The sequence below is a fragment of the Botryllus schlosseri genome, chromosome 12, assembly GCF_051294905.1.
Source record: "Botryllus schlosseri isolate E-star chromosome 12, Bs_hap1, whole genome shotgun sequence".
NCBI lineage: Eukaryota > Metazoa > Chordata > Ascidiacea > Stolidobranchia > Styelidae > Botryllus > Botryllus schlosseri.
The window spans coordinates 16,563,933-16,587,702 of NC_137247.1; the positions used below are offsets into that span (position 1 = coordinate 16,563,933).

Sequence of the window (23,770 nt, forward strand, 5' to 3'; positions counted from 1 at the left end):
ACTTGCAAGGTTTAATAAGGGTGGAACTACGCCAGGCTAAGTAATATATAATATAATATAATATACTAGTACAATATAATATAATATAATGTAATTGTAATATAATACAGTATCTAACTGTAGTAATGTCGAGCGATAGTTGTCGTGGTGTCTTGCGATTAGCTTTTCTGGTCGGACTGCATTTCGCACACATTTGTGGATTCAATATCGAGACCAGAGGTGTGCAAGCTGTAACGCCAACGAATAACCAGGAGGGAAGTTGGTTCGGTCAGAGCATGGTTTTGGATATTACTTCGTGAGTAGTGATTTCGTCATGTGACTAGAAATCTAAAAAGGATATTATCTTACACTCATAAAGTAACATCCCCGATATTATGGATATCGTTGTGAGCTGTGAAGCTCCCCGTGAGTCAGGGACAATGTTCCCTTCAATTTTTCACGAGTCTGTGCGCACTCACCAACTCACTGCTCAGTCCCCTGGCCATCACTTTGAGCTTTTTGTGCGCTACACAGATTTTTCTGTTCACGCAGAATTTGTCAGCAGTGCGTGGCCACGCAAGCGCGCAAGTTTTATAGGGAACATTGGTCTCAGGGATGGCATAACATAACCAACTCGATATCGAGTGATGCATGCAACCCATGAAATATCAGCATGGTAAAAGTGATTAAAACGGTTATGGGCGTTAAATGTAATATACAGCATGAGTGCTTGACGTCACCGAGTCGAATATCCGTAGTCGAAATAACGGCAATGTCGCTTTTACGCTGGAGGTACCTTTGAAATTGGCGGTAACAATTCCAACGCCGCTCTAGCGACATGACATGACAAACACCATTGCTCAAATTTAGCATGAGTGGGCGGACCAAAGTAGACGCTGAAAAAATAGCTACTCACCGTACTTCAAGAACATTACGACGGTAGCGTGATTATTCGTTCAAGACCAAGGAATTGGTACGGCAGGCATAAGATTGGATTTAGCGAGAAGTATATGGTATAAAAAATTACGAAACTGCCGTAATCGTACAATATCGTATATTTTTCGTACACCTGATTTGGAAATGTCGATCAGTATTATCATGCAGTTGTGTTGCTTGCCGTATAGCACTGTCATTAGTGATGGCGTGAGCCTCTAAAAGGTTCAGGTTCGTGTGAACGCAAACCTTTTTGAAAGGTTCTGTGTGAACGCGAACGTCAACCTTATGACGTCACGTGACGTCATATTGCTAATTCCGACCCTACATTTCAGTGAAGTGACAGCCTATATTAATGCATAGTGCAAACTGTACAGTGTACACACGATACCTAGCGACGACTCGGGCCACATAATGTCCAAATGCTGAAGTACATATTGACGTTTTACACGTCGTCAAATATATCGACTGGGGCAATCAAATAATATAATAATATCATAAAATGAATATCCTCCGTCGCTTTGCCTACAATTTCGACGAGTACTTCAAGGAAATATAATCTTACGCCTTAGCGGTCTAGGCCAGACCGCCAATACATTCGGCGTCTGAGTATAGCTCCGTTGATATTGAGCAGAGTGTAAAACGGGTTTCTATACTTGCTATCGATATTACCCCATTAACGAGTTAAGCAGCAGTAGGCAACACCCCAATGGCCCGCATTTGGTTTTATTGGTACAATAAACACATGAAATCAAGATTAATTCCATACGCCTTCTAGAATTTTTACATCAGACAACGATATAGATATCAATTTCATTGACTTTTTGAATATTCATCATTCGCTGACTACCTTCATGTAGTGTATTTCGCTCTTGATGTGTGATTGCGGGTCAAGATCACAGCATTGAGTAATTGAATATTCGAGCAAGCTTTTGTAACAAAGCAAGTCGCTCGAGCTCGAGCTCGAAGGGGGCCCAAAATTATTTCGCGAATTAGCATAAATTATGTGGAGTATTTTTCAAAAATTTATGGAACTTTTTCAAAAAAATTTTCGCGCTGCGCACGATTTCGAATTGCCGAGTTTCTTAATTATCTGGTACTCCTCCCCAAGACAAAATACGCAAGATTTATCGAAATGGACGTATCGGCGAGACGTATAAGGTTTTAGGACATGTAACATGCGACTCCAAGACGTGTGCCAGAACGATCGGCAGCGAGAACACCTGGGCCAAAAAGGACTGCCCTTACGCTGACCGAAAACTTCGTGATATATGCAAAATACATATAGGTGTAATTGTCCATAAACGCCTAAATGACTGGCGCCAAATGTTCCTGTCTTGTCAATCTGAACATCAGAAGACAAATACCATTCCGCAGCGAACAACTATATGCCAATGAAGAAATATCAATTTGAAATCGTGTGCGTCTTTAGTTTAGTACGTTTGGGCGATTCTGTATTTTTTGACATAACAGACAGGAGATCACGAAATGACATCATGAAACGAAGTCATACCAACGGGTCCGCCCGCCGAATATGTTTTATTATTATTTACGGGCCCTACAGTTTCCAAACCACCTCCTTCAGCTCTACCGGCAAATCTGATAACGTGAGCAGAGAGGACAAGAAATTGATAGCAATATACATGCAATTCCCGATATTATTGACCGATTTTATCATGAATTATCGAAAATATTCGCGCACGCGCTGAATCACTGAACGGTGGTACTTATTTCGTGGCAAAAGCGAACAACGTGATGGGGGGTCGGTTTATCACCCTATGGGAACCCAAGACCCAAGTTTTATTGGAGGGCCTGGCCAAGTGCTGTTTCGTTCCTGCAAACGGGTATACGCCCGAAGATGTTTTTAATTATTTTCAAACACATTTCACTCAGATCTACCACTAAATCTGATTACGTGGGCAGGGAGAGGATAAAAATTGATAACTATATATATATCCAATTCCCGATCATATTGACCGATTCAATCATGAATTTTGAATTTTATCGCGCTTCACGCATCTAGAGCAGAATAACTGACCCCCTAACGCCTAAACGAACGCTTAACACAGATGATAAGTAGGGGTCAACAGCCCATAGCCAAAGGGGGTATGGGGGGGGGGCGCAGTCCCCCCAGAAGTTCGGTTTATCACCCTATGAGGGGCTCAAGACCAACGTTTTGGGGGCGGGGCCTGACGAAGTGCTGTTACGGCCCTGCACAACACCATCAGCATTAAATTAAGATAGGTTATAGATTATTAAATCACGGATCGAACAATATGTATGTGACAGACCAGAGGACGCCACGGTATTCACGAGTGCGCCATTGTATCGCAAGGATCATATCACCAAGACCACTGATGCACCTGACGGGGCTATATCCAAATGTAGCTTGAAAGCAATTACCGGAGCAGAAGAACAGTGCACTCAAATATCGTTCGGTTATAATGATGCGAGATGATATTGATGCTACATCCCCGATAAATATAACTTTCTGTATTTACAGAGCCAGGCTCCGGCATGGGAATGACACTAGCCGACGTCACGGATGACGGCCTGCTGGTTGGTAAAGTCGGTTTATTAGCTTTGGGTTTCTTAACACATTTTCAAATACAAGGTTTGCGGTCCTCAGTGGAATTATCAGTGTTTAAATGCGAGTCTACCAACGCGGATGGTAGGAAAGTGTTATATAATAGACAGAGAGAACTTTCAAGACAAGAACCCGACAATGTTGGTGTCACCTTTTGTACGCGGTAAGTGGCATCAGCAATGAATCAACACCACTTCATTTTCCAAAAATGTAGAAAATCTATTTACTATGGTTGGTGGTATTCCTTAACGCGTCTTTTATCTATTGTTTTTTGAAAGCAAGTTGACGACCGACCGATTTGCCGACAGATGTCATTCACACACACACACACACACACACACACACACACACACACACACACACACACACACACACACACACACACACACACACGCACGCACGCACACACACACACACACACACACATACACACACACACATACATACACACACATACACACACACACACTCACACACATGTGATGTACCGGGTGTTTTTAACAACGACGTGACAGCTCAAGTCTAAAACTAACACATTATTTCGAGGGAGCTTCATCCCACCTCTTTCGGCAGAGTTGCGATCACAGTCCTAAAACCAGTGTTCGCGACGGAAATATCATTATTGTTCGGTATTACTGACTTAAACGTGATATTCTATGACAGTGGTTCCCAACCTTTTTCGTCTCGTGCCCCCCCTTGGCCGATATTTGAGCTGAAATTCCCCCCTATGAAAAAGTAGCCTGTGACTAAAAAAATGTGCTTTTTAACGTGCAGCCATTTGTTGACTGAGCAATTGATGGCCAAACGTATTCAGATAAGTCCGAACTATGGCGAATGCGGACCGCACTAAACTTTGGTAAAGTACAGTCGAATTTGACTTGTATTTGACCGTTCGGGTAGCCTCTGACGAAAAATAAATCACCAAGTTCGCTTGCTATGGACTTGAGTTGAATCGATGAATTTGGCACGGTATGTTTTTCACGTTAGCTCATATGTTGGCTTAAGAAGTTAAACAATTTCACTATTTTTCCTTGTGCTGAATTCGGCTTGACGTTTTCCTGCTTAGTAGCAATTTGGTCAAGAGGCTGTCGCGGACCCAACGAAATCGTCTCGTGAGCCTCACTTTATCGGGGGGTGTAATATATCCAGAAGGCATTTAAACATACACCTAGCATGAAATCCGCCAAGGAAACATACAATTGTTAAGAACTAATTTCTACTTCACAGTTCTATACCATAAAAATCTAAAAGCCTTGTGAACCCAGTGTATCTTTCGATCCAATGCCAAAGCCAGATAATAAGCCAGATTCCCCCCTAAAAATTTCAAAATTCCCCCCAAGGGGGGAATTCCCCCCCGGTTGGGAACCACTGTTCTATGACTAATAGAATAAAAATCATACGGACACTGAGCAATAATGCATTTACTCTAATATCGACACGGGTGGAGCGATGCTGTCTATTGACATATTCAGACATATTCATTTTGCAAAGACTGCATGTAATATGCGTAGCCTATATGCTACGAATATCATTGCTACTGCTCCTCGGATCTGACTGACTGACTGATGAATTCCCATCGTAGATTGCCCTGGTGAACTGGACCTGGTATTTTTGCTGGATAGCTCCGGAAGTATCACCCCTGCCGAGTTTTTTGTATCGAAGAGATGGTTACTACAGTTCCTGAAGAGATACAGGTCATATGTGTGCTGTGTGGGCTTAGTAGAGATTGTACTATAGTAAGGGGTTTCATTTAAACAGAAATCAATCCGAAACAAACATGTAACATGTCCCTTATTTAAAACATGATTTTTATTGTTGGTTTTTACCCATAAAGTCACGAATCCTTAATTGTGACTTCACAGTCGATTGAATTGAAAATGTAGGGTAAATATGGGTCCTTCGACGAAAAAGGCTTTCGACCGCTGTCTTAAACAGACCGAAAAGATCTTAACCTCGACTGCGTCGTAATGCAGCATTTTTACGGTTGGCGGTCATCATCATCAGAACACCCATTCCGTACCAATGATCTATATCTACATGCTATACCTGTTGAACCCACGGCGATTACGAGGGTTGCAGTCACTCCATATCGTATGCGTCGACTATATTGTGTGAAAGTCGTAGATAGGCTCATGCTACATGTTTGTTCGAAAGTATTTACTCAATTGTGGTATAATTATACTACGTTTGAGAAAAATGCATTTTTAAGAGGTATTTTTTAAACACCGTTCAAAACTTGTTTTAAACCAGGGGTTCCCAACCTTTTTCGACTCATCGCTCCACACCGATCATGCCCCCCAAATATTGGGAACCGAAAGATGGGTATACAAACTGGGATCACCGGCGAGTTGACTAATAAAAACATTGTAAACTTTTCGCCTTGACCTCGAAATTACGCTTTTATAGCTAAATTTTTGTGAGTTGACTAAAAAAATAATTTCTCTAAACTGACCGTAACAGCACTTCACCAGCCCCCCCCAACGTTGGTCTTGGTCCCCCATAGGGTGATAAACCAAACGGCAGACCCCCCTCAGCCAGTGGCCTTTTTGTCGCTACATATCAGCTATATAGTATAAAGTATATATATATACCTACACTATTTCATGTACTGTTTGGTGAGTCACCGTATTTCACTTAAACGCTTAAAGCGCGACAAATTTATATAAGCCATGTTTGAAACGGTTAATATGGTCGGTAATTGCATATATATTGCTATCAATTTTGTAACATCTCTCTGCTCACGTAATCAGATTTTCCGGTAGAGCAGAGTATATGGTGTGTTGGAAAGGTAGGACCCATACATAATAATGAAGCATCTTCGGGCGGACCCGTTGTTATATTGACTTCGTTGCAAGATGCTTTTTCGTGACCTCCTATATCTGCTATGTCAAAATATATAGAAATCGCCAAAACATAACAAATTGGTATTTCTTAACTGGCAAATAATTTTTCTCTGCGGGGTGGCATTTGTCCTGTAGGGTTCAGATCGCCAGGACAGGAACATTCGACGCCAGTCATTGAGGCGCCTATGACAGCGTAAAGGCAGTTCTTTTTGGCCCAGGACAATGGACAATTAAACATAGGCCCATATGTATATATATATCGAAGTTTTCGGTCAGCACAAGGGCATTCCTTTTCGGACAAGGTCTTCTCGCTGCCGATCGTTCTGGCATACTTCTCGGAGTCGTATGTTACATGGCCTATAACTTCATATGTCTTGATGCGTCGTGGCGCAGTAATGGCTGCAGCCGAAGTCTCCATTTCCATAAATCATGCGTATTTTTGTAGAGGGAAGGGTACCCCAAAATCAAGATGTATGACAATATTCAATCGCGCCCAGCGCGAAAATTTTTTGAAAAAGTTTCATTAATTTCGAAAAAATTACTCTATAATCTATGTTAATTCATGATATAATTTTGGGCCACTTCGAGTTCTCCCCCCAATTGGGGGGTTTGGGGTGCGGCAGTTACGTTCCTGACTTCATATAGACGTTTTAACGTGCTATCGCCCCCTATCGCCCCCTTCGTCCGTTTTCGCCCCCCTATCGCCCCTTTCGTTATTTTCGCCACCTATAGGCCGCCAAATCGCTCCATGGGGGCGATATCGCCCACGTTGGGAACCACTGTTTTAAGCGAAGAGTCTAAAAACAAGATGTTTTAAATGCAACCCTAACTGTAGTCCTTAAAATGAAACGTGGGAGCCACCGTGACTGTGAGAACGTTCCTAGGCTATTTCATGCACCTCAGTATTGGGAGTACTTTAAACTGATGTTAACTATGATAAAAAAATTTATAGCGCTGGGATAAATACCGGAGATGTTCGTGTTGGAATAATACAATACAGCGGAGACACGACAGAACGAACTTGCGATGACGGGAATTGGACCAGACGTTTGCAGGTACCCCAAACCGCAACTGCAATGCGAAGAATTGAATATATTTGTTGTCGTTGCGCGTACGCAGTTTGCGATGCCACTCGGGGAGTATACTTTGTCGAGCGTGAATGAAATCGTCTCAAACTTAGTCGGACTTGGACACTGCACGCTGACTGGCGACGCAATCAATGTCACTGTTGACCACTTTTCTGAACGTGGCAGGCAAGACAGTGTCGATGTCATGATAGTTGTCACGGACGGAAGGTCGTATGACCCTGTACTGGAAGCAGCAAATCATGCCAGAGAAAAAGGTAATGCAGTATTTTATCTCGTTTTGTGTCATCATCATCATCGACCACAGGCCAGTACCGGCCAGGACCACGAGTCAACCATGTCCTTCTTTCCTAAAAATATTTCACTCTGACTTCTCGCTATACGTTTCCTTCTATTAAAAGCAATTTCATTCATATTTACGGGCCGAGGTTGACTCCAGAATTCCTACCTAACGTTGGAGGTTCATCTAGCCACCTCCCCGTTGTCTTGTCTGCGTAAGCGGTGTCTTACCAAAGAATAGAAGTGGGCCGTGCTTCACGTCGGAAGCTAATACGGAATCAAAAATAAGGAATGCCGGTCTGGTGTAAATGATCATTGCGGTCGACAAACACCATGAATACAGGGATGGTGTGAAACTCTGAAAGGTTCAGGTTCGTGCGAACGCGAACCTTTTTGAAAGGTTCTGTGTGAACGCGAACGTGTGATGTCACGTAACGTCATATTGCTAATTCCAACCCTACATTTCAGTGAAGTGATAGCCAATATAAACGTACACGATACCTAGCGACGACTCGGGCCATATAGTGCCACAATGCTGAAGTACATATTGACGTTTTAAACGTCGGCAAATGTATCAACTGGGGCAATCAAATGATATAATAATTCCATAAAATATATATCTTCCGTCGCTTTGCCAACATTCTCGACGAGAACTTGTAAGGGAATATAATCTTACGGCACAACAGTATAGGCCAGACTAGACACTGCATACGGCGTCTGAGGTTTGCTACGGTTGTTGTTGTTGTTTATTAAAAAGAAAAATTTGGCGCTTATCACCTGTTGGTCTTTTGCACCACGATCAAGAATTGCGTAATAAATGAAAATCAGTCAATGATGGAGTACGTAAGTATTGCTACGGTGATATTGAGCTGAGTATAAAGCCTGCTTCTAGACTTGCTACCAATGTTACCCCATTAACAAGTTATACAGCAGTAGCCAACACCCCAATCGCACGGATTTGTTTTTTTATGATACCTTAAACATATGAAGTCAAGATTGACACCGTACGTCTGCTAGATTTTTTACATCACACAAAGATATCAATTTCATTGATTGATTGAATATCAATGATCATCATTCGCTGACTACATGTAGTGTATTTCACTCTTGATGTTGTGTGATTACAGGTCCATCTCACAACAAAGCGTCACTAAATATTCACAAACGTGTATATTTCGAGCAAACTTTTGTAAAAAAGCAAGTAAATTTTTTGAGATTGTTAAGGTGCATGCTTGTTTGGTGTTAATGTTTTCATGCTGCCAGCGTCATGCATAGAATCAGAGTGCCCCGCAGTTGAAATGCAATAGATTTCATACAAAGATGTTATAATGAAGTGAACATTGTAGTATAAGAAAAAGGTTCACAGTGCAGAACCTACCAAGGTTCGTTTGTGAACGTGAACCTCTAAATTTCCGAGGTTCACACACAGAACGCGAACGTGAACCCCACGTTCCCACCATCCCTAATGAATACCACAAACAGCAACAACGGCCTCTTAGTCATAATGCGACCCGTGAATTTACGCACACTGTATTATTATAATATTGTAAAAAGTTTGAAGTGTTAGCTACAATTTATGACGTTCTGGTCGCGGTCTTCTGTAACCATCAACATAAAAAAAAACTCATCAACACACTATATATTTGGCAATAGTTTATTTTTCTTCCCATTCTTTCCAAGGCCGCTTTATTCACGGCTTAGAAAATTACGATAATTTTGGATAGTATAGAGGTGGTTCGCAACCTTTTTCGTCTTCGCGGACCTATTTTGGACCGTAATGGATCCCCACGGACTCCCGCAAATTTTAATTAAAATTTAACTCAATTATTAGAAAATTATGATTTTTTTTTGTTTTTTAATGATAAATTCATAACTTTCTACTGCAAGAAAATCGCTTCTACTGGTTGGAATTGAGCCAAAGTTGGTGTGCAGCGTTGTTTTCACCAACCTAACAATTTTAACAAAAAGCTTATATTTGAACAGCCCTAATTTACATACAGTGCCAAATATTTCCAGTAAAGAGTTAGTTGCACGAAAAATATTTGCAAAAAATGCATGAAAAATCGAAAAGTTGCAAAAAGTTGCATGAAAAATCGAAGAAGTTGCATGAAAAAATGAAGAAAAGTTGCAAAAAGATGCAATATAAGATTCCTCCAAACATCGTAGTTCAAACACAATATTACATAACTCCAAGTAGTTAGGAAGCTGCCGGAAGTTGTAAAAATAAATTGCAAAATTTGCAAAAACTTGCCCTAGTGATCAGTAATATTATTTATCATGACTTGATAATTAAACGAATCACTGAAGAAGCAGATTCATCTGAATAACTGCTAGACAGCGTTCGAGATTACTGGAGCACTTTCTGATGTAACCCGCGGCCTCCTACACATGTCATTTCATCTTCATCGCTTGCCCTTTTTGTTATCTTCTGTTGCTTTTCATTCGCACTCTTCTTCACATCGTCTAGGGCAGGCCCAGGGGGGTGTCTGATTTCAAAGACTACTCCTAGTCGTTTCGACACCTTACTATCTTTTCATTGTATTTCAATCTTGTAGTGTTTTGAAAGGATACTAAACTGATAATGATGATGGTTATGAAAACATTATTGATTTGGAGGTAACATTTCGGTCCGCCCCGCAAGCGATTGAATCATTAAAAGGTCTTAATCCGGCACGCTACCCAAATTGAGTTTTATAAGGCGGATATAGAGTTGCGCAAACATCTCAGCTAACTTTATCCTGTATTTGTATTTTATACATGACCTATGCAGGCATAGCGGTAATTGCGGTCGGCGTTGGATCGGAAATCGATGAGCGACAACTCGACGAAATAGCCGACAACAGTCAGTATAAGTTCAACGTATCAAAATTTGAAGGCTTGATCACCATCTTGGACGATCTACAAAACGCTATCATTGCCGCGGAAGGATCGTTTCTTGAAAGTGACCGGTTCTTTTTCTGGTGCGTTTCCGATTAACAAATATATATCTATAACAGGATCTTCTAGAAACAAGGGAGGCGATTCAAATCAATACATAACAGGGATGTCTGTTGCGAAAACGGAGGTAATCAGTGGATTAAATCCCATCTAATTCATATAGCTCTTGGGTACAATAGATACAGTCAAATGCACGACCAGAATAAATTTAATCAGGTATCTATTCGGATACTTAGCTCCGTAAATTCTCATGTCCTTGGTAGTGAAAATCATAGACTCTATCACGCTGGTAGTCTAATTCGTCTACCACCGATTTCGGACCACATAATCCTTATACATGGTATCGATGTAGCTTATGAATATAGCTGTTGCTACAACTGTATATATTTACCCATTCCATTCATACCTATCACTTAATATTTTGATCATTTGCGGCTATGCCTTGATAACGACGCCACGCTCCATTTGAGGACATTTACTGTTGCAGCCAGATTATCTTTGCCATAAAACATAACCACTACTTCCTATGATTCCAATTATTTTACTGTATAGAATGGCAAGCTGTATGTTGGTGCAGTAGGAGCGGTCGATGGTATGGGATCGGTAGTGTCACGTAATATATCCAACTTGACAAGTGTGGAAACATTAACCAGTGACGATTTGATGGCCATGATCCAACTAGCATTCAACAACTATACTGGTGATGACAATTACCTCGGTAGGCTATCATATATGATGTTTGTTTCGACTACATACGGTAATTTCCTTCGCATTTCCTTGAAAGGATATGCTATGTCAAGTGGTTTCTTTTTCGGCCCTGATACGGAATGGGTAGCTGTCGGTATGCCGAGATTTCTGGGCCATGGTGGCGTGTTACTATTTCCATCACACACAGGTTTGTCGGGTTAAAATGACATTACGATATATAGGCTTAAGGTTGGCAGGAATTGAAGCATAGCATTTCCGCAGAAGATGAAGATATAAGGAAGAGCTCGTCCGTCATAATACCAGACATGCCTATGCTAGGGTCCTATTTTGGACATACATTGATTGCGTCGGATTTGAACAAGGATGAATTTGACGAGCTCATTGTTGGATCGCCACTATACATCGATTCTGGCCTGGAAGATTACGATGAAGGCAGCGTCACAATCATTTACGGAGGCAACGAATCCACTAGGAAATTAGTATGTAGCTGCCGCACGATTGTTTGGTTGGAGTTATAACGGGGGTTCAGTTGCTTTTCATATCGCATCAGATTCATTCATTTGCATATAACGCCTTAGCTAAGTGGTACAGACGTATACTCGGAAAAAACGATCACTACAGAGTTAGGTCAATACCGTGGATATGTGCTAGTGTGCATATTTAGTATTTTCGAATCCAAATCTGATTCAGAAATTGAGATTTAAATCACATTGAAATCCAGGTTCCGAGTTCATTTTAACATTTTTGCATCATGCCAAGTCCCAAGTCCCTATCCTTTTGCCTATATGAGGCAGGCTTTTATCACTTTACAATAATTCGAAATTCCGTGTTCAGATTCAATGCTAGACTATAGTACCTCAAAAATAATAATTCTAATGGAGTTTACCTATTTTCAATTCCTCATCTATTGGTTAATCAACTTTTGCCGCAGCCCAGATATGTGGACGAGAGAGACCATGGCCATTGGCCGATGTTCCCTCTAATTTTCCACGAGTCTGCGCGCATTCGCCAACTCACTGCGCGGTCCCTTGGACAACAGTGCGTAATGACTAAAAAAGAGTCATCACGAGGGCTTTTTTGTGCGCAGCGTGGATTTTTGTGCGCAGAGACCGTGTCAGCACTGCCCACTTGCGCACGCGCGCAGATTAGAGGGAACATTGGCCATCGCCCATTCCGTAAGCGACTGTCTGTTGACTTGAGTTGCGGCCTAAATATTGTGCTCTGTAGTTAGCCTTATGAACGATGCTCTATCGATTTTGAGCGTTCAAGGGTTGTCAACGAGTCATGGACCACCGATGTCCGGTCAATACCGAGAATGCTATTACCGAAAGTGCTATTTCCGAGACGGACAATACCGAGAATGGACGATACCGAGAATGGACAATACCGAGAGCGGACATTACCGAAAACGGACAATACCGAGAACGGACATGACCGAGAATGGACATTACCGAGAATACTATTACCGAGAATGACCATTAATGAGAATGGACATTACCGAGAATATACTACTCGGCAATGTCCATTCTCGGTAATAGCATTCTCGCTAATGTCCATCTCGGTAATAGCATTCTCGGTAATAGTAGGGAACCATGGACCACGGGTAGAATATATTTACGTACCAAACCACCTTGCTAGTAATATTGCTTAATTGTGCCAAGTGTATTTGTCTGCAACTGGTCACTAACTGACTCGTATTAATCAAGTTATGCGCGTTCAATGGTAGCCACTTATTCTGTATTGTGTTATCAAGACTCGTAGCCGTAGATGCATGCTGGTTGGATTCGACTCGGGCTCACGCTTCGGCACCGCTATTGCGGCAGCGGGAGATTTGGATTACGATGGATTTCCCGACATAGTGATCGGTAACATGCCGGGTTTGTGTACAAGTTGGAAGAATTTCTTACTGCTGCCATTTGCAGGTGCACCGGGTTACAATAATAGACAAGGTGAAATAGTGATATACTATGGAGGCGTGGGGTGCCCATCCAGATATCAGGTAATATTTCACCACTGTTACGATTTGAATTCCCACGTAGAACCATCAAGTATCGAAAAATATATCCTGTTTTGACTCAGTAAGTATTGCAATTGGTAGTCATGTTATGCTTGATTGCTACGGCACCATGCCTTAAGTATGCAGGAGCAGGACCATTACCAATATCAAGATGTGCTGGCCCATATCTTTACAATTGGTGCTAATGAAATCATAGTTGCAACAAAAGGTATCAACAAAGACTTCCAGCTTGGAGTCGAAATACACAATTTCAGCTACCGTTCGCTACCTTCTTGCATTTAAGATAGCACCCAAGCGGTCAAAAGTGTTCAACACCCCATGATATGTGTATAATGTATATACGCGGAAGATATACCGCTAAGTGGAATAATTACAAAAGAGCCAAAGTGTTGAAGCCACGTCGGGTTGCTATCGTTATACAGTACATCATAGAAAAGTTCAATCTCTCAATGATATGTTTTCACAGAGGATACCGGGACCTGACAGCTCAAACTCTCCGTATTTCGGATATTCGATAGCTGCCCATGAAGATTCAGCATCTGCAATTGTAGTAAGCTCGCCAAAAACTGGATCATTCTTTTCGTTTCGGTACGTACGCCATCACCGACATAGTCGTCTGGTTTCTCACATCATCTTATGCCAGTACAGCGCACGACCTGTGGTTGATTTGAATGTAACAATGGCTATAGTTGATGCGAATAATGATGAGATGGTCGAGATGGACGTTATCAAGTGCGTCAGAAATCAGAATGAGAACATACCTTGCCTCATTCTAAGAGTCTGCTTTGAAATTTTCTGGCGCAATGGAACAGAGGAACAAAACATCGGTTCGTATGATACCCTACATTTCGCTTCTGTACGAAACGTATAGCGGTGAAGTCCGCCCTATACGTTTATAAATAAATTGGCATTGCCGCTGCACATGCACGCCGAATCAAAAACACTGCTCTAGATTGCCCGAACTACAGCTTATATCTTACTCTAATTAAAGGAAATCATTCGTATCACCTAATTACAGATTTATTGAATGAAATTATTCTGGAAAACGACCTGGCAGATAAACGACTGATGTTCACTGCTAATAAAAAGCAGATTTTCAGCGAAACAGTGACTCTTGCCGCGAATAAGATTTGCGGAAATCATTTAGTTATATTGCGAGTAAGTTAACTGCTATACTCTATTAGAATATTTGATTTGACGGATACCACATCATAGTAAATACTCATGTTTCGCTTCTGTTCGAGTCATTTCTTCCGAATATATAAATTATTAAACAGGAAATGTTGTATGACTCAGAATTATAATTCATGAATATTGTAAATGCAAAGTAATCATGGTATACCATGCTGATTTCGGCCGCCTTTCAGTACAGATAAACAGGTTCAACCTATAATCTAATACAGAGGTGGGCAAACTACGGCCCGCGGGCCGCATACGGCCCGCAACACCATTCTGTGCGGCCCGCGAGAGCCTAAAGAAACTTATTGAAAATATTGATAAAATGCGTACTAAATATCGAATTAATGAAGGGACTTGATTAAACTTTTTCTTAGTATAATTCACCATGATAATTCTAAGGCAGTGGTTCACAAACAGGGGGCGCGACCCTTGGGGGCGTGAAAGCATCTGAATTGGGCGCGAAGCTGAGCTCGACTGAAAATTTTGTTCTCGCTCCGCGCGATTTACACCAAATTCCTGGTTATTGCTCTGTATTTAGTCTGAATTTCATATCGAATAGTCTCTCATCCACAGTCGTAGCCTTCCATGCCATCAAACTATCCGTTAAGTTTGCTAGCATGTTGGTCCCGTTTTGTGATGTGACGATAAGGGGGCGCAAAATCTTTCACCATCATCAGGGGGTCATGTCCCAGTTATTTTGAGAACCACTGTCCTAATGTAAATACTTCATATATTGTTTTTTTTTGTTTAAATTTTTGCACGACCTTCTTAAGCCCCTCGCAGTTTGAAAGGTTTCAACAGCTAAACATCACAGAAATCCTAAACGAGATTGACATAATTCGGATCACGAGTGTGATTTCAGATAGGCTACTCCATTTTTAATTATTTTAGTGGTGTGTTTTTAAAAAACGATTCGCGCGTGTCTTATGTAGATTCATTCTCTGTATGGTATTTATATTATATCCACAAATAGTATAAGCGTGTTTGAAGCTAACATGGTTATGATGCTGTTAGCATTCTGTGTCCCGTAACTGAATCCAAAGTGGAATTAGTAAATCTATGAACAGATCGCTGCTCACAGATTTAAATTTCAATCCTGTTCTAAGAATCGGGACAACCGACTTTCATCTTTTTTTTGACAAATTGGTCATTGAGGTCGATCAGCCTATGAAATCTCGCCACTATTTTGGACGCGTGTACGATATTATCAAAGCAATGTTTGTTTTGTTTTAAATAAGCATATATATTATCTCCATGTCCTCACTATAATCAAATACCAATATTGCATTTTAGTTTATAATCCCAATTCTAAATAGTGCGGCCCGCGAATGGATTCAGATGTCGAATGCGGCCCGCGAGCTCAAAAGTTTGTCCACCCCTGCTCTAATATCTCCGATACAGCATTTTGGTCTAAAAGTTCAAAACACCATGTTGTCGCAGTGTAATCAAAGTATCCTATGTCCGTTTTGCACATTTTGAGAAAATTAACTTAACGTGAAGTTTTCATCTTCTTTTAGCCATATATTGGCCCCGATTAACTTTGAAAAACTGAGACAGACATAAGCATGGCCCAGATATGACCAAAAAATTTCAAAAATTTTCGAAAAGTTAATTTTTTTCAAGTTTTAAAAATGAACCTTCAAAATGTTAAAACTGGACAGTGGACATAAGCTACTTTAATTCCACTGCGACGATATAGAGTCCATCACAATAAAATTCATATAAATAATTCTATACAATTTCCACAGGAGGGGATATTATCTCGAGTAAATGCCGTGGACTTTTCGGAACGAGCTTCCATAAAAGTCAGAACGGCAATGTCCGAGAAGACGGATGGTATCGTGATGTCGCCGGTTATGTCTAAACCGGAGTCTGTCGCTGTGAAACATATCAATTTCAATAAAGGCTGCATGTCGTTCGATAGATGCGTTTACGACTTGGTATTACGAGACGAGCAGGAGTAAGTGAGCCCACGGCTTTACAATTGGCCACATAAGCAACACTTGGTGATATTATTAACAGCGAACGAATCCCGAGGAAATATAGAAATGAATGAGGCTTAAATAAAGCTCCATTTCTATCAATCGCCACATCGAGAGTAAACCATGTTAAGTCTGTTGCCATTACTATAAAACAATTTATATACTGTTTGTCGCATCGCGCTCATAGTCTGTTATGGACCATAGACCGCCGATACCATCATGAGGGGCATCAGAGTGCACCGACTCTGCGTCAGTAAAGTCGCTGACTACATTGTGGTTTTATGGCAAGAATCGGTATAAAATGAAGTATTATATGGACTGAATTGAATGTATTTCTGATTCTCGACAGAAAGGTGTCCCTAGCTAGAGTAATAATAAGTTACTAGTTGAATCCCATTAAAAGGTTTTGACTATTGATTATTTTGACGTGGTGTTTTGATTTGATAACAATTTTGATAAAATGATGATGATTTCCTTCTAACATCACTTTGGCATTGGGTTAACATGTAGGATAGCCAATCCAATCCATATGCGAGCAAAGGACGAGGTAATCACAATGAAAATTGGCCTGACGAATGAGCGGGATCCGGCTTTCTTCCCCAAACTACGAGTCGCGTCTTACCAAGCCAGCATCATAAAGGTATATTTTACATCGATTTCTGTACATGCACTTAATCGCAGTTATGGTATATTCCCAGATCATCAGTACCTGTTCGTTTCTGGAAAATGACAGACGGATCATTTCGTACAAGCACGCCGTCCTTGGATCGCTGATGTTGCAAAATACGACTGTGAGTAAATCGATACTATTTGATGACGCCTCTACACTACAGCCGTGAAAATTTCGCGATTCGCAACGAATGCAAACAATATATCCTCATTAGGGGTCTTCAAAAATGACTTTTTTTCTCAAATAATAATAGTAACATTAGTAATTGTACTGGCTACTTGATAAAATTGTTAGGTTGCTAATTTAAGCCTACACACCAAATTTGGTTCAATTCCAGCCAGTAGCCGCATTGCTGCAGAAGAACAAAGTTTCTATTTATTGTATATAAAAAAAAAATTACCAAAAATTTCAAATTTTCTGTTCACTCCATGAAAGTGTTGTGTTGTCTATAGAAACGATATTCACCAAATTTGGCTCAATTCCAACCAGTGGAAGCGGAGTTATTGCCGTCGAAAAATTTGGATTTGAATAAAATAGTATTTACGGTGGGCACATCTATAATACATAATTAAATAATTGATCCCCGTAAATACTATTTTATTGATAATCCAAATTTTTCGACGGCAATAGCTCCGCTTCCACTGGTTGGAATTGAACCAAATTTGGTGAACATCGTTTCCAAGAATCCCACAGCACAATGTCATTCAGTCAGTCCTTTTTGGTATATTCATCGATTCGAAAACACCACAAAATTGCGATACAATGAAAGGGAGGAGGGTGTCGAAACGACTTGGAGTAGTTTTTCAATCGGACACCCACAATGGCATTTAGAATATCAATCACTCATAAGCACAGTGTGCCAATGTCAAGAGAGGCCTTTCATTGTAAATTCGAATATAAGTAAATTTATCACATTCTTCAATGTTCATAATTCGTAGGGATGGTGTGAACGTGAGGTTCACGTTCGCGTTCTGTGTGTGAACCTCAGATATTTAGTGGTTCACGTTCACAAACGAACCTTGATAGGTTCTGCACTGTGAACCTTTTTCATATATTACAATTTTCACTTTATTATGGCATCTTTGATTGAAATTTATTGCATTTCAACTGCGGGCCCGGTATATGCATGGCGCTGGCAGCATAAAAATCAACACTAAGCGAGCATGTACCTTGACAATCTCAAACATTTTACTTGCTTTGTTACAATTGTTTGCTCGAAATATCGAGCTTTCCGTTTGCGAATATTTAGTGACTCATCTCTGCTGTGAGCTTGACCCGCAATCACACAACATACAGAGCGAAACACTACATGTAGGTAGTCAGCGAATGACTCTTATCCAACCAATCAATGAAATTGATATCGTTGTCTGATGTAAAAAAATCTAGCAGGCGTACGGGGTCAATCTCGATTTCATATGTTTATTGTATCATAAAAACCAACTCCATGGATTGGGGTGTTGGCTACTGCTGTATAACTTGTTAAAGGGGTAATATCGGTAGCAAGTATAGGGAAACCCGTTTTACACTCTGCTCAATATCAACTTAGCTATACTCGGGACGCCGAATACATTGTCCGGTCTGACCTTGACCGTCAAGGCGTAAGCTTATATTCCCATGCAAGTTCTCATCGAAATCGTGGCAAAGGGACGCAAGATATTGATTTTCTGGGATGATTATATCAATTGATTGCCCCAGTTGATACATCTGTAGACGTTTAAAACATCAATAGGTATTTCAGCATTGTGGCATTATGTGGCCCGAATCGTCGCTAGGTATTGCAAGGCTATCACTTCACTGAAATGTAGGGTTGGAATTAGCAATATGACGTCACGAGGTTCACGTTCGCGTTCACACAGAACCTGTCAAAAAGATTCGCGTTCACACGAACCCGAACCTTTCAGAGGTTCACACCATCCCTTATTAATTCGTCTATCAGTACTGATACTTGGGAATAGGGGCAGAAATTGGTAAGAGTCAGCAAATTAGCATCTTATGAATGCGAGACATTCGATATCACCCCAGCAGAGTTGTAAAAAGTGGATTGAAGATGACCTGAACTCGAATATGAACAGTGAACATAATGACTTGGACTGGGACTCGAGTCTGAACACTATGACTCGAGCTCGACCCTGGGCTCCCGACTAGGACTTGACTCGGTGATAAATTGAATATGAATCGATTTGACTCGATTCGAAACCATAAAAGTGAGATGAGTTCTGACTCAGGACCTTGTGACTTGGTTAGAAACCTGATGCATGCATGTATAGGGGGAAGGGGGTGCTTCTCGGCAAACTGAGGCCTTTTGCACCATGCCTGTTCATTCATACAACTATAAGTCCCTGATTGTACCATGTTAGGACTTTTCAATAGCCATGATCATAACCAATTGAGTAAATTTGCAAGTAGGGAAAAGCTATATCTTTAGTACTCCGAAAAAGTAGAAGTATACTTCCTTGCTCACCATCTCTGCTTGTAACTTCCAAACACGCCGAAGCATATATATATCATAAACCAAGTGCATATTACTGCCAACTCTTTTTCAATAGTTTTCATCATTCCCCTTTGGTGTTGATATTAGAACATAGACACAATTTATAGAACATATTCCACTCTCTCGTACCCCGAATATACGATTCGCTTGGGAATCATAATATTCTCAGATCAACAGTGACATGTGACATTTGCAAACAATTCTTATTCGGTCCGAATGATTCCTGGCCTGCGCTCGAACGTCGATGTTAGCGAATAGTGTTTTACTGCAACAAGCGAAACGACAATTCACTGTGATTTCAGTGCCAAACCGAAATTTCGTTCACTCTTGGATCCCTGGCGAGATTTGCAAACGAAACGGAAATAGAGATAACGATTGAGGCGTTTTCGTTGTAAGTTCTATCAACTCATAACTTTGCGTTTCAGCTCATAGCATCGTGTTACCACATATTTTTCTAGAATGGATGACAAAATTGAGACAACTGACGCGACACCTGACAACAACATAATCAGAGTTGCTAGAACTGTGAAGTATAGGACATCCTTCAATATGATTGGGTAATGACTTAATGTACATTGATATTCTTGCTAAATATAGGACATACTCACTCATATTTTGGAACGAGTGAGTGTGTGTCTGCATATCTATAGATGTAAGTGGCAGATTTTCTAGACCCTATAAGAATCGTCTACATGTCCATTTCTCCATGATATCTACCTGGTAGCCTGAATCGGCGTTGTCCCCAATACCATTCAGAACAACCATTGGAGGGTTTTTGATGTCATTTGACGTGAGATATATATATCATATGCTCAATATGTGCGAGTTTCACATGCTGCCATGCAACGTTAATCATTCAACATTCAACAAGCGTTTCTGAGCCAGCTGAAATTCACTATTCGAGAAACGAATCAGGAAGGAACACCTTACATTCCCAAACGGGCAGTGGAGTATTCGGCGATGCGGATAGAACAGTATCTCACACATATCAAGTTAGTCGATTGTACATGACAGCGCCATCTTTTACTGGAGTTGGCTCGCTGAAAAGCGCAATTTCGGTACAGGTAGTGAATTCGGGACCCTTCACCATTTCTGGAGTGAACATTACATTGTCGTGGCCAGCAGTGGTATCTTCAAACGCGTTGCCAATTCTCTACATGTTCGGTTTTTCGTGTGAGGTATAGTTATGCTGCAATTGCTTGTAATTTGAACATCCTTCTTATTGCCTGTGTACCACCAAGCCGAGATCGATCTGCAGTTGCGATATGTCAGAGGTATGTGATAGTGTAAATACACGTCAACACCATAATGGACACGAAAACGCCACACTGTCTGAGGATTCCATGTGTAAATCACACTGGAACGCAACAAAGATTCCGTCAGCGAGCGACTATGAAATTCCGGATGACTTCCCATTCGGAATAAGTCAGATTGTAAGATTGGCTTTGTCATGATTCCATATCTCGGATAGCTATGACTTCGCGTCTTCTTGAAGGCGTGCCGCAATGATGGCGATGGTATGATTACGTGCAGAAAAATCTGGTGCAAGATTTCAAGTTTTATGCCCGAAACAAACGTTAAAATAGAAGCGAAAATGAAGTTTTGGACCCCAACCTTCAAATTGCACAAGGTATGTACGATATTGTTATACTGTTTCATTTGTTATAACGACGTATATCGGCTCTTTAGTCTCAGATTTGCCGAAGTATGGCAAGTCAATTGCACATAATGTCGGGGATTCGAGATCGAAGGCCAAATATTATCTTACAGGATCCTAGTCACAGGCGCCGTGTCAAAATTGTGTTGCTTGATTTGTTGTAGTCCTAACGCTTCTTGCAACTGCTGTATCAATGAAATTCAGGTCGGCAATATAGGTTTTATTGGATTGGGTGAATTTTGAGCTGATTTCAGGACGTAGATCGATGAAAGCTACCGTATTAGTGAGTAAACATCATATACATCGCACCTTTCGTGTAAAATAACCTAACTCGCTGCATTCCCGTTGTGCGATGGGCGTATCATATTTTCTATAACTCGCAATATTGGATTATATCAACTTGCGCCGATCATCTGTTGGTCGGCAACTTGATTCAAACTTAACATGCACTGCACACGGCGCAGTACGAGTAGCTATTACCCGAGCGTGCACCGATAAAGGTAGTTGATATCATCAAGTTTTCACATATACAATCGCAATATGTATATTGCAATATATATTAACATATTACAATGCGTGGTAAAACTTTACATACCGCCATCGTGCATTCAGAATAATTCAAAGATCTATCTTGAAACTATGTTGACTCTGAATACTGCGAATGACAGCTATTTTTCAACGGAATTACATCAAGTAACCGTGAGTATATGTAGTCATTAGTGCCGTCACGGTGAAACGTCTTGCTTGAGTAATGGCCCGACTAAACTAAGGAGCGTGCGCACGATTTTCGGATTTGAGCATATGTCAATACTATTGCCGAGACACAGATTCATTTTCATAATACATTCCATCGACCTATTCGACTCGACTCATTAAATTACATTAATCACTTACAAAGTGATATGGGACTCTTACTGCATCAATAGATAATCGCTTACAATTTCGATTACTTCTGATATGTGCGATGACAATTACAATTGCTTCTTCGATAGTTCCCTATACTCAAGTATCAATGTTCATTGCTTATGTACCGCCCGCCATGTCTATTGTCTACGGCTTATATGTGCCTATACGCTAAAATGTCACATGATCAACCTTCGTTTTTCATTGTGTTACATGATGAAATGTCAGGCAACCCTAAGAAATATGTATCACTCGTTTCCTAACAATTAGCCGCAATTTACAGGTTTCAACTGCGACCCACCAATATTTCACGACAGCGCCACTCAGGCCGGAAAGAACATCGGATTGGACGTTGCTTTTAATTGCGATACTGATCGGACTTATTCTGATCATAATATTGATATGCATTTGCTGGAAGGTAGGGTTTTGAACAGCTCGGCGAAAGTAAATTATATTCACTTATACTTGTCGTTAGTGCGGGTTTTTCGCCAGCAAATACAAAAAGGAGATGCGACGAGCGAAGGCCATTCTTGTTACGGAAGAAGAGATGGAGCTTGAGAATACGGTGCATAGGAAGATCACAAGGAGTAAATCATCATCATCAGGTGATTTCTTCTGTTGACGATATGAAATCATGGAAATCACACTCTAATATACGTTTATAGATAGCGACAGCAGTGCGTTTGTTATTGACGCTTGTCCCGAGACATTCGTGTCGACGCCGAGAAGAAGTAACACTGATCCTAAAGATCAATTATACTTGCAATTGCCTTCCTTGCGTGAATACAGCAGGGAACCACGCGTCAATCGAAGACGGGTATAATTGACATTTAATGCCTGACAGACTATACGGTATCGGCGTACCTCAAAAATCGATCGTACAGAAACGCTGAACAGTGTACAGTGTAGCCGAAACGGTATTAAAATCATCTTCCGCACTATACTATTATTGTAACAGGGTTTATCGTCCGAACCGAAAGAAGAATCGGATTCTGCCCGTTGGTTACAAGCTGAAAACGTTGATAGCCCTGTACCTCTGGCGCATACTCGTATGTCAAATTTAATCATGTACCAAGTTCAATATCCATCTATCTATAACTCATTGTAGGAGTGCTGCAATCTTCAATATTGGACGACGAAGCGAATAGTTTATTAGGTCACCAAGAAAGGTCAAATATCAACGGAAGTGCCTCTCAGGATGAAACATATGACATACCAGTATTCAGAAGAGTCGGTAATCCGGAGTCTTCGGAAGAACGCCCGGACGCTGCCTTTCGTCATGCTTGAACTGCTGACGATTCACACGCTATACCGATCATCAGGGAAAACGGCGAAAGAGCGAAGTAGAGTGTAAATTTCAGAAGCAACCTCTTCAGAAATTGAACAGACTTAAATTGTTCGAATCTCATAATAAACTGTACTCGTGCTATTGGCACTTTTTTATACGATTCAATATTCGATTGACTTTATATGCAAGTGGAATAGATGAACGGGTGATATTTTAAAATCGATTTGTTTTC

General features: G+C 40.9%; 1 protein-coding gene across 1 annotated transcript; it reads left to right on the top strand.

Annotated features, from left to right (window-relative positions):
- The first annotated feature begins 88 nt into the window (after window positions 1–88).
- On the top strand, window positions 89–23,757 carry LOC145451757 (integrin alpha-1-like). Its single transcript, XM_080329993.1, has 32 exons — window positions 89–295; window positions 3,202–3,350; window positions 3,416–3,471; window positions 3,527–3,662; window positions 5,082–5,193; window positions 7,295–7,397; window positions 7,462–7,684; window positions 10,477–10,647; window positions 10,703–10,770; window positions 11,196–11,361; window positions 11,428–11,538; window positions 11,613–11,830; window positions 13,105–13,216; window positions 13,274–13,350; window positions 13,835–13,956; window positions 14,017–14,195; window positions 14,387–14,526; window positions 16,296–16,507; window positions 17,040–17,169; window positions 17,228–17,320; window positions 19,993–20,081; window positions 20,149–20,247; window positions 20,562–20,682; window positions 20,755–20,868; window positions 20,932–21,123; window positions 21,186–21,320; window positions 21,960–22,046; window positions 22,534–22,668; window positions 22,726–22,855; window positions 22,916–23,067; window positions 23,209–23,299; window positions 23,359–23,757. Exons 1-32 carry the CDS (start codon window positions 126–128, stop codon window positions 23,535–23,537), a joined length of 4,272 nt encoding a protein of 1,423 aa, XP_080186119.1. The 5' UTR covers window positions 89–125; the 3' UTR covers window positions 23,538–23,757.
- The last annotated feature ends 13 nt before the right edge of the window (window positions 23,758–23,770 follow it).

Bases quoted from the DNA above. Each gene is read 5' to 3' on its own strand.
- LOC145451757 (XM_080329993.1), top strand. From the start codon at position 126: ATGTCGAGCGATAGTTGTCGTGGTGTCTTGCGATTAGCTTTTCTGGTC. The intron at 11,362-11,427 runs GTAGGCTATCAT...TTTCCTTGAAAG, and splicing joins TGGTGATGACAATTACCTCG to GATATGCTATGTCAAGTGGT. The intron at 11,539-11,612 runs GTTTGTCGGGTT...GCATTTCCGCAG, and splicing joins ACTATTTCCATCACACACAG to AAGATGAAGATATAAGGAAG.